This window comes from Helicoverpa zea, chromosome 25, assembly GCF_022581195.2.
Source record: "Helicoverpa zea isolate HzStark_Cry1AcR chromosome 25, ilHelZeax1.1, whole genome shotgun sequence".
Lineage (NCBI taxonomy): Eukaryota > Metazoa > Arthropoda > Insecta > Lepidoptera > Noctuidae > Helicoverpa > Helicoverpa zea.
Window position 1 is genome coordinate 7,930,707 of NC_061476.1, and position 12,206 is coordinate 7,942,912.

General features: G+C 35.8%; 1 protein-coding gene across 1 annotated transcript; it reads right to left on the reverse strand.

Annotated features, from left to right (window-relative positions):
* Positions 1-618: 618 nt before the first annotated feature.
* On the reverse strand, positions 619-10,434 carry LOC124642677 (gastrula zinc finger protein XlCGF26.1-like). The gene is made up of 13 exons (XM_047181273.1): positions 10,180-10,434; positions 9,712-9,819; positions 8,607-8,838; positions 8,089-8,283; positions 7,425-7,594; positions 6,870-6,955; positions 5,630-5,752; positions 4,970-5,089; positions 4,190-4,339; positions 3,706-3,780; positions 3,429-3,540; positions 2,748-2,852; positions 619-1,929 (listed from the first exon to the last, which is right to left on the reverse strand). Exons 1-13 carry the CDS (start codon positions 10,327-10,329, stop codon positions 1,768-1,770), a joined length of 1,788 nt encoding a protein of 595 aa, XP_047037229.1. The 5' UTR covers positions 10,330-10,434; the 3' UTR covers positions 619-1,767.
* Positions 10,435-12,206: the final 1,772 nt, after the last annotated feature.

Here is a 12,206-nt window from a genome sequence, read left to right on the forward strand (position 1 = left end):
TGCTCGATATCTATATATAAATATATGTATGTTTATAGAATAATAGTTTGGATGGTACGGAACTCTACGAGCGCGAGTCCGACTCGCACTTGGCCGGTTTTTAAATAATGTTATTACAGTCGTAATGTTCTGATATGAAACACTGATATAAATATCGCTATAAATAACAAGTATCAACTCCGTTTAAGCAGCGTATAGCCGGGGTTGTCAGCTCTTGATTTTTTAAAATTGCCTACTTTTTTCTTGGACAGCTTTCGTTGGCCAGACTCTAATAATGCTCAGAACAGAGTATTTTTTCACTAACTTTTTTACGGTCCCGCACCCGAAGGGTAAAAGTAGACCAAATACCTACTGAAAACTAGAATAAAATAAATATTTTGGGGGGCTCCCATACAACAAACGTGATTTTTTTTTCAAATTTTTGCTCGATAACGGCAACAGGTAGATTTATTTTTTTTATTTATTTATTTTAATTTACAAAGGTAGCCATATTATAAGCTAAGCCCCACAAAACCGTTGTAATGGTTTGACTGTGGGGTCAGTGGGTATCTTTAATAACAATTAAAACTTATAACTAAATACTATATAGATAATGACAAATGGATGGAAACGGATGGTTGAAATATTCACAGAATATGGAATGTATTACTTTCTTTAAAAATAAGTAGGTAACTATATGTATTTAAATTAATATATAAAGGAGGCTCCCATGCAACAAACATTATTTTTTGCAGGAACCTTGCATCTTGGGGTTCAAAGAATTTAAATTTGTGTAAAGTCGGTAATAGCTTGACAGTGAAAAAAATAGCTGAAAAATATATAGCTGAACGTCTTCCATAGTGAATGAAATAAATAAAAAACCGGCCAAGTGCGAGTCGGACTCGCGCACGATGGGTTCCGTACCATTATCTATAAAACGGCCAAAAAACACGTTTATTGTATAGGAACCCCCCAAAATATTTATTGAATTCTAGTTTTCAGTATTTTTTGTTATAGCGGCAACAAAAATAAATCTTCTGTGAAAATTTCAGCTCTCTAACTATCACGGTTCATGAGATACAGCCTGGTGACAGACAGACGGACGGACGGAGGAGCGAAAACAATAGGGCCCTGTTTTACCCTTTGGGTACGGAACCCTAAAAATACTGCGCTGTTCTTTTCTGCTTGACGATTGTGTATCATTAATTGGCCCCGTTAAGCAGATCGAGTTATATTTAAGAAAACCGGCCGTAGTAGGTGCTAGGCCCAATAGATATAATGAAATATATTAATTTAATATACTTATTAGTACCTACTCTGTATTATCAACTTATACAGACCCTTCTTTCAATTGTTAAATTGACAAAAACAATCATCTAGGTACGAAGAAGCTTATTGGCTGTGGCTGGAGGCATTTGTAATAAAAATATAAAGTCCCCATTATACCTTGTTTTCATATTAATTCAGATTACATGTTATAATGTTTCTCAATTATAATTACTTAGTTTTTAACACAATATTACGCTAGCTGGATTGATTTTATTTCATAGTTATCGAATGTCATTGTTTCCTGTGGATCAACCAAAAAAAGTATAACGACCAACGGCTTTTAAAACACCACTAGGTTCAAGACTACCTCCAGTCTTACCTAACAAGCTTCTTAATACGTTACAACATAACTCTTCTTCACATATCAACTGCACAATTGATAGCACAAACAAATTGACCTTGAAGTTCAGATGACCTTGAATAGAATTTGACCTTGAGTGTTCTAGATGACCTTGAGTGTTATTTGACCTTGGGCCGTCCGTCCCTCGTGAGTTGCAGATGTATGAGCCTATCATGAGTTCGCAGTATGTTCGACTGACTGAACTGAGCTGGACATTTACTGCATTGGTACGGACGCTCACCTGTATGGGTGCGAATGTGACCTTTCAGGATATGGGTGCTCTGTAACAAGAATACGAAGTAGATATTAATGACTAGTTTCAAAAGAAGACTTGTTTACTATAAATTGTAAAATTATTGTAGCTGAAATAAATAATCTTGATGTGACTTTTTATTCGAAAAATTCGGTTTAATCATAACATGTGCCTAAAAACAGTGTAACTACAGTAATAACAATTTAATTAATCAATTGAATCATTATTTTAAGCACTAGTTTACTTGTTTTATGTGTATTTATGTAAAATGTCCTATTAAAATTGTTTACCTTTTGTTAAATGCCCTCTCAAATTAAGAGTAGCATGGTGGCACAGTATGGTCGTACACTACTCTTATATAGCTATCGGCACGAATCTTGAGCTCTGACCTACATCTGCGCAGAAGTGATTTATTAGCAAAGAACCAATCCCGAGTGACGGCTATGACGCGATACACTGCGGGCCAATCACCGCTTTAGCTCACTCCCGCGCCTCACTTCATAACACAAAAGGGACCCAATAAATTACTTCTGCGCAGGTGAAGGTCAGAGCTCAAAGAGTCGTGCCGATTACTATACCCCTGTGGTTATTTATTCCTATTTAGGCCCGGTTGTTCGAGGTTCGGTTACGTCAAGGTTAGGGTTAAATTCTAGTTACAGTAAAATTAAATTCAAAAAGCGTTGTTAACCGTAAATGTCAAATTAACCGTGGTCAAAATTGACAAAGATAAAATTTTAACTTTAACTTTACCGTAACGTACGAACAATCGGACCTAATACCTCTGTGGTTATTTATTCCTATTTAGACCAACTTCATAGCTAAATAGAATAGTCTAATTGAACTCACATTGAACACTTTGTCGCACATGGAACAAGGGTACATCAGAGGTTTCTTGTACCCTTCGTGAACTATCTTCTTGTGGTTTTTCAGGCTCCATGAGTCTGTGTATGTCTGTGGAGAAATTGTAAGGTATCACTAACATAACACTATTATGTACCTACCTATCAAAAATTGGAAAGTTTAATTAAGTGTGTCTGTTTCTTTCTTTTATACTCCTTACTAGCAACCCGCCCCAGCTTCGCGTGGGATAACAGTATTTCCCCACTATTTGATGTATGTTATTGTACATATAAACCTTCCTCTTGAAACACTGTATCTGATAAAAAAAACCGCATTAAAATCCGTTGCGTAGTTTTGAAGGGACATAGGGACAGAAAAAGCGACTTTGTTTTATACTATGTAGTGATGGGAAAGTTTCGTCTGTTTGTTTGCTTGTTTAGCTGTATGAAAACCCTGAACTAGCATGGGTGATACCTTGGAGGCGAAAATACAAGTAAGAAGAAAGAGACGTAGACATTGGGATTTACTTCACGCGCCCGGATAAAAAAAAACTCTCGCCATCTCCGATACCCGGGCTATCTAGCTAGAAGTTTTCAAATCGCTCCAGTTATTCTGGAGATTGACCAAAGAAACAAACACACAAACTCATCTGCTTAGTAATTATTTATATTTTAGATAAAAAATTACCCTATCGCAGCTGTCACAAGTGTAAGGCTTGATATTTAGATGCACTCTATTCATATGCCTGTCTAGATCTCGCCGGATTGCAAACCTTTTCTCACAATGAGTACAGGCTAACCTGAAAGAAACAGTACAAAAAAATATGAAATAAGGTCAAGGTCAAAGGTCAAAAAAAACTTTTTTACCCTTAACTTATTGGTAAAGTGATTAATGAAGTCAAAAACTATTTTTATTCAAGTCAACAATTAAAGAAAAGAAAATTGGTAATCGTTTCTACACTTACGGTAATTGTATGTGTTGGGTATGTATTGATACAGTCTTCAAATGGTTCTTTAATGTGGCTTCCGTTTTAAAACTCCTGAAAGAAACCAAATTATTAGAAATTATGTAGCTCATTACATGAATAGTACTAAACTATTTATCAATTACTTGTCCTTTTACTATATTTTTATCACTTTCTCTCTTCATTGCATTCTAACTTCCATCTCTCCTTTGCTGTTCCTCTCAATTTCTTTGTAACCAATCAAATTCTTTTTGTATATCTCTCTCACTCACTCACCCATACTTTACACTCTTACATACACACTCACACACTATTATATTGTTAACAAACTCACTTGACACACTCGACGCAGTAATAGTCCCGGCTGTAAGAGTGCTTGCTTCCATGGTTCCTCAGCAGAGAAGGTGACTTAAAGGCCATCCCACACTCCTGACATACTCACTTACTTACATAATCACTCACTCACTATAGCTAACAAACTCACTTGTCACACTCGACGCAGTAATAGTCCCGGCTGTAAGAGTGCTTGCTTCCATGGTTCCTCAAAAGAGAAGGTGACTTGAAAGCCATCCCACACTCTTGACATACGTACTTCTTCGTTATCTCTGTAGCTGACACTTCTTTGGGATGTTTCCTGTGGATAAATATATTATATATTTTTTATTTTCTAATAGCTTTTGCCCGCGACTTCGTTCGCGTGGAATAGGACTTCCAACAGATTTTTGGTTTGACCAATAGATGGCGCTATATCTCCCAAATAAATTTTCTTTTTTATTTTTACATTTCTTTGTAATAAAAACTATCCTATGTCCTTCTCATGGCTCTAAACTACCACCCTGCCAATTTTCAGCTAAATCGGTTCAGCCGTTCTTGAGTTATAAGTGGTGTAACTAACACGACTTTCTTTTATATATATAGATTTGGCACTTCCATTCATTGTACGTTACAATTACTCATTGTAGCTTTACATAAGAAATACAGAAGAAATTACATAGAATTATTTTAGCAACTATCAGTAGTCTTTCTTATTCTTAGACATTATTCTCAATTTGATAAATGACGATTTTCAAATGTTTTTTCCCAACAAAAACACACAGAAGGGTGGGCATTTTGGGGGCTGTCTTTTGAAAATTTTTGACGTTCAAAAAGTGCTGATTTGCAGCCACGTATGAATTTTTGATTTTGATGTTTTATTATCTTTCATGAAGACGCGTGGACTGATTTGGACAATTTCTTTCTTTTTTGGGTTCTAGTCAGTACTTACAGCCGCATGTGTGCCCGCAGTACGCCCTTGTCGGCGTACGTCTTGTGGCAGTACGCGCACGTCACGCGCTCGCCGCGGTTGTGTGTGTAGTGGATGTGCTTGCGGAGCGAGCCTGACCGTCTGACAACAAAAGTGAAGGAAATTAATAAATAAAACAAAAATTAATTAAAAAAACTAAAAAACATGCTTTTAGCACTCCGCCATATTGGGGAGGCCGCCATATTGGATTTTCCTAGCTAGTCATGTATTGTCATCAAAACTCAGAGCGTGTGCAAAATTTCATCGTAATGAAGACTAAACGAAGATGAAATTAAGATTCCAATATTTTCTTACATAGTTACAAGTGAAGCTAAAATGATGTTAATAATGAAATATTAATTTCAGGATCCACTCGTTACTACATCATGGCTGGTCTTTTACCCATTTTACGCGCGTTAGGACTTTCAATATCCAGCTAAAAAGTAGCCTATGAGCAGCGCGTCCAAGGTCACATTATCACAGATAGGAATAAAAAATTTGCTTTAAGACTACGTTAGGTACATAATGTTTTCTTTAAATATGCAAAGTAGTTAAAATTGTAAAAAACAACGTATATAACATGAAAAATGATTGTCAAGCAAAATTGAACTTTATAATATACAAAATAAAGCACATACTCACTTGAACTTTTTACTGCAATGTGGACAGGAGAGATATAAATCTTGGCAGTGATATGAATTGTAATGATCTAGTATAGTTAGTCTACAGTTGCGAATCAAACCACATTCTAAACATTTGTAGCGGCTGAAAGAAAAAAGTTGGTATACATAGTTAGTTAATCATCTGCCTAACCCATACTACAAAGGCCCAGACTACAAAGTCCCACACCAAACCAGTACCAAACAGTACCACAGTGGTGTAGAGAAATTTTCAATTGACCAATAGGCTTTTGCCGGTTAGGAATACAACTGAGTGGACATTTTTAAACTGTTACTGTTACAGCCTTTTTATCGTCCCACTGCTGGGCACAGGCCTCCTCTCACACGGAGAAGGATTGAGCATTAATCACCACGCTTGCTCAGTGCGGGTTGGTGATTTCAGACTTTATAGTCCAGGTTTCCTCAAGATGTTTTCCTTCACCTTCATATCAGTCATTGGTGTTTAAGCTATACTTAGAAAGTACATACAAACTTAGAAAAGTTGTATTGGTACTTGCCTGACCTGGAATCGAACACACGCCCTCATACTCGAGAGGTTGGTTCTTTACCCACTAACAGTCTTACTTATAAACGTGAATTAAATAATAAGTTATACTTAAGGGGTGTTTAAGAAAAAATCTTACTTATAAACGTGGCTGAAATAAATCATTTTCTTAGCAATGTCTTAAATGAGCTGTCAAATTAAGTAGCCTCACACCCTTGTTTAACCCGCTAATTAGCAAAATGGCTGGATTCTTACCAGCTGATTTTTCATTTCCGGTTTATTGACAGCTCAACTTTTTAATTTTATATTTTACGGATGCCATTGTTGCCATTACACAACGTTTTCATGACAAATATTTTTTTAAGCTACCAACATTCCGGTAGTGTTGAGAAATTAGTATGTTTTTATGTCATTATCTGTTCATTACTTAAGACATGCTTAAGCAACGTTTATAGGTCAAAATAATTTAATCACTACTTAGAGCTTTAAGTAGTAATTAGTTAAAACAATGATTAGAAGATGATTAGTTGATTTTTATAAGTAAGGCTGTAAGCCACCACGACTTTTAAATAACGAAATTAAATGGGTTGTTTAAAAACTTATCTGCTTTGGCGAAGTCTGGACCTTAAAATGGTTCTATACCAATGAATATTGTCAAAAATAGTGGCCTTAAAAATATACAATTAAAAAAATAAATAAGAGGTTACAAGTTACTTACGTATAATGGTATCTCATATGACTGACCAGCTTATCTTCCGACTCCATTCTCTGTTTACATATCTCACATTCGTAGTCACCTGTAAACTGCAATTAAATGAATTAATAAATACAGAATTATAGGGCTAGCTTTTGCCAGTAATTTCACTATCATCCTGTGGGTACATACTTCACACACCAAGATAAAAAGTAGACTATATCATTCCTCGAAAAGCGAGATGAGAGAGAAGAATGAGATATTCAAAACAAATAGCTTGACGTTTCGACAGAGCTACGGTTCCGAAAATATTCAAGGTCAAAGGTCAAGGTGAACCTACTACTAAATATCTATAAAATGAGCGTTATTTTTTTTTTTGTTGCTGTTCTGGTAATGACAGCAATGACAGATGCCAATCCGACTGTATCAGCGATTCATACCTATTTTTACATTACATATTTAAACTTTCGACAACGAATATGCATTGCCATCCAGCGTGGCAATGCAGTCAGCCTTTTGTTACATACATAGTTTAGTTTTAATGTTTCCTTTTTTATTTGTTAGAAAATAGATACATACCTGATTATGAGATTCCATATGTTTATCATAGCTGCCTTTAAAACTGAACCCTTTGACACAATCTACACATTTGTACATACAAGTGAGGTATTTTGGATCTTGTGCCATATTTGTACGTTCCTCCGTTACTTGGTCCCGTGTTATGTAAACCATTTTTACTTGAGTTGAAGCTGTAAGAGGAATAAATAAAGATGTTTTCTAAGTTTGTATGTACTTTCTAAGTATATCCTAGACACCAATGGCTGTGTTTCGGATGGCACTTTAAACTGTAGGTCCCGGCTGTCATTGAACATCCTTGGTAGTCGTTACGGGTAGTCAGAAGCCAGTAAGTCTGACACCAGTCTAACCAAGGGGTATCGGGTTGCCCGGGTAACTGGGTTGAGGAGGTCAGATAGGCAGTCGCTTCTTGTAACGCACTGGTACTCAGCTGAATCCGGTTAGACTGGAAGCCGACCCCAACATAGTTGGGAAAAGGCTTGGAGGATGATCAAAGTAAATTGGGGGTCTCCCTTGCAACAGACATGATTTTTTGGCCGTTATAAATTGTTCAGAACCCTTAGTACGCGAGGCTGACTCGCACTTTTCATTTTTGTGTGAGTTTACATTATATTTGTGATAATAATGATATTTTCTATCTTGATTTCATTTTATATAAAAAAATTACCTTTAGAAATTACTTTTGTATCCTCCTTCTCTTTTTTTATTTTCTTTTTCTTCTTAATTTTGTTCTTTCTATTTGACGCTCTAAGGTTTTTTAAAAAGCCTAGGCTATCTTCATTGTCTAGAACTAATTCTTCTTTCAGTAATGCATTTAGTGGAAAGTCATCGTCTTCATCTTTTATACATGTGTCTTGGTAATCTAGAACAGAGTAAAGGTAGGTATTATTACAATGTGGTGCAAAAACTAAAAACTATCTTTACTAATTTTATGAACGAACTCTGTTGCGCATTAATGGCAAAACTACTGAACCAATATAAATAAAATTGGATACACAGATAGTTTAGAGCCTGAGACAGGACATAGGCTACTTTTGGCCAGCTGCAAGAAGTGTTTTACCCAGTTCGGGGGAGAAAACTCTGTTTAATTAACGGCTTAATTGTGTCACAAGTCCCACAGTGGAAAAGTGAAAAAGGCTGATTACAAAGAATCTATAATATTATGTAGTCACATATACTATTTACCATCACTGCCATTAATAAACTCGCCCTCCAGCCTCTCAATGAGATCCTCTTCCTTCATTTCCATCTTCACCTGGACCTGCAAACCTTTATTCTTAGAGCATACAACCACGAACTGGTCCTCGTAACGCTGGCCGTCTTTCTCGGACAACTCTAATGTGTTTAATGGCACTTCTGTTAAATTGACTAGAGGTTGAATCTGTGTGCGGACTGCTTTTAGTGTCTCGTCCATTTCCTGAAATGTAGGAAATATAATTATAGTGATTTGTAAGTGCTTGAATAGTGATGGTTTTTTTCTATATTATAAGAAATTTTTATTTACAATAGGTAAGGATAAAACTATCCAAGTAAAAAAAAACACTATGCATAAAACGCATCAAAAAATTCATCCCCATCGCTGTCAACTGGGAGCGTACCCAAGAGGCTGGCAGCATTACCTCGTTGGATGGCCATGCTGATCCTTTGTCCGAGGTAATAGCCAGCCTTTTAGTCACAAGAAGCGTCAACCAGCTGCCGTGATGAATTTATCTATTCTATTATTGTACAATGACAGATTTAACACATCTTATCATCTAGCCAGCCTTTTCCCAACTATATTGGGTTAGCTTTCAGTCTAATGAGTAGCTGTTAGATAAATATGATTGGCAGGTAAGAAGAAAAAGATATTCAAAACAGTATAACACAAATTATGAAGTCCTTAACATATAATTATGAAGTCCTTAACATATAATTATGAAGTCCTTAACATATAATTATGTTATACACATAGTAAGTGTAATCATGTTCATCCTCATCCACCGAGCCTTTTTCCCAATTATGTTGGGGTTGACTTCCAGTCTAACCAGATGTAGCTGCACTTTACAAGGAGCGACTGCCCTATCTGAACCCCTCAACCCAGTTACCCGGGCAACTCAATACCCCTTGGTTAGACTGGTGTCAGACTTACTGGCTTCTGACTACCTGTAATGACTGCCAAGGATGTTCAATGACAGCCGGGACCTACAGTTTAATGTGACATCCGAAACAGTCATTGGTGTCTAAGATAGATTTAGAAAGTACATACAAACTTAGAAAAGTTGCATTGTACTAATATAGTAAGTGTACATACATTTTGAAAGTTTTCCAGAAGTATCTGATTGCTTTGCACAGTTTGTATAAACATTTCTGCATGCTGAGCCATTCTTTTGCACAGATAACACAGGTTTATGCAGTCCATCTGTAAAAAAGATTGTTACTATACTAATATGTAGAAAATGTAACACTAATTATCCTTAGTTTCATGTGTGTGACATCTATAACAAATCCAAATTAATAGTTTTAAAACATTAAATAACACGCCTTATAGTGACTGCAATCCTTGGAAGATAAAATTAGATACCTTAGATTACATAGTTACATACAAGTTGACCTAATAAAAGTATGTAAAAAATGTGTGAATCTATATAGCTGTTGAGATTTAGACCTAATAAATTGAAAGATTATTGCATTGTTATCTTAAAAAAACATGTTTTCATTTCTACAAAATGGAGCAAGATTACCAGTTTTAAGCACAAAATATTAAAGAGAACTATATTACCTGAAGTATTTTCATGAGAGGGCCACATTGAAATGCATAGCTTTGTACATGTTTCTCTTCTTTCATACACAAACACACAAAACAATAATCCCTTGGACATTCGGGTTTTTCGTCTTCATTTTTACGAGTCCAAGTATTGATATCACCCATTTTGAGACGCTTATTTAGCTTCACTATAACCCTAATTATGAAATTTTATATATTAATGTCTGTTTTTCATTATATTCACAGTATAAATACGTTCTTTCTCTATGGCAGTGGCAGATTTTACAACAATTTACAACTTGAAGGCATACATGTCAAAAGCCTACAGTAAAATTGAAATTGTAGTAGATACTATACAGTTTAATCGGAATTGAACTTTATGGCAATAGGATAAGGCAGACTATGAAAGTCCTGATAGGTACATTTTATTTAGTCGGTTAATATTGACGATGAAAGAGAAATTTCCGTTCGAAAATCAAAATTAGACTGTAGTTGACTTTAAATAAAAAAAAAACAATTCTTGTTAAAAATTGAGAACTTGTTGAAATGTTTAAAAATAAATATATGATGGTATATTTATTATAACATAACAAATGTGAATGTGAGTTCGTTTGTTTTACTTACAGGATTTCACGCATAGACGGCTAATCAAATTGGCATGAAATATGGCTTAAATATTGATAAAGCAAGGTACCTATACCCTGACACAACCCTGAAGTCTGGAGAAGGATATTTAAGAAACGCAGTTCCTTTATAAGATACTGTGGGTGGTATTTCATAAAATAAAGTTAAGAATGGGTGTTAAAATCGCTTACAAATAGATACGCTCAGATAAGTTCATAAGTATCGCGATCGTACAGAAAAATCTCAGCGACAAACTTTGTTTCTTAAGGCAATGATACGTAACCAAGTAGGCACTATAAATAAGGTCTACTTGATCGATATGTTGTTGCCAATTCTGTATTGAACTGAGGCGCGGTCAAGAGGCTGCGGAGCTTCTGACGGAACATCGCACGTGGCCTGATCAGGCTTACTTCTTGAGCACGTAGCTTCACTTCAGATATATTTGTATAGAGCTGTTAGAGGTTTAATTTTAGCCGACTTTGGGAGGAAAGGGTATGTTAGATATTTTGAATTACCAACGCAGGACCTTTTGACAGTTAGGTTAGTTAGTTTATAAAATTGAGAACCTCCTTCTTTTTGGGAAGTCGGTTAAATGTAGCACCGCATGGTTTAGAACGCTAAAGAATGAGATACCACACATAGTATAATGAAATTCTTTAAAATTGCTACGATAGAGAAACTGCGCAATGCAATGTAGGTAGGTATTAGTGCAGCTTTGAGGCACAGAATTGATAGTCCTCAACTGTGTGAAAGTAGAGATATGGTAAGAAAGAATGTTACTTGTGAGATGACGGCAGATAGAAGAGTATGGAAGGAGAAAACATGCTGGGGCCCGATTCTCCTAATTTTATTTAAGCAACATACAATTCACGTTCGACTCGATTCGACTTAGATCCGATCCCGACTCTATTACGATTGAAGCGTATGTGGCATTCCGCTATTTTTTCTTTGAAATAAACGTTTTTATCCTTTTCTGTCATTCAATAATGAATCATTTTATCTGCAAATGATTTACGATTGTAAAATGTTTGTACAGCAAACTACCGTATAGACCAAAATCACCGAAATAGCAGACCAATCGCACACCAATCAAATGTCAATTGAATACGATTGGTCTTTTATTAGTAGCAGAATGCCCGATATGGTTAAGACTGCTATTGCGATCATATTGCGATTCGATTTCTATTCGATTTTGACATTATTAACTTAGGAGAATCGGGCCCCTGTGCCGATCACAAATAAAATTGGCATAAGGGCAGGATGATGATGATTAGGTAACCTCCGCTTAGAAAACTTGTATTCAGTAAGGTCTAGGAGTTAAAATTCCTCTCTTAGCCAGATTATGCAGATGCAGTGACCAACTCCACTTTAAAGACGTCCAATTTTCAGCTGCCTATAGTTATCGGCACGGATATGAG

Coding starts and splice junctions, on each gene's coding strand:
- LOC124642677 (XM_047181273.1), bottom strand. CDS start 10,329: ATGGGTGATATCAATACTTGGACTCGTAAAAATGAAGACGAAAAACCC. Junction 8,284..8,606: donor GTTTATTAATGGCAGTGATG/GTAAATAGTATA, acceptor ACTCTGTTCTAG/ATTACCAAGACACATGTATA. Junction 7,595..8,088: donor TACAAAAGTAATTTCTAAAG/GTAATTTTTTTA, acceptor TTCCTCTTACAG/CTTCAACTCAAGTAAAAATG.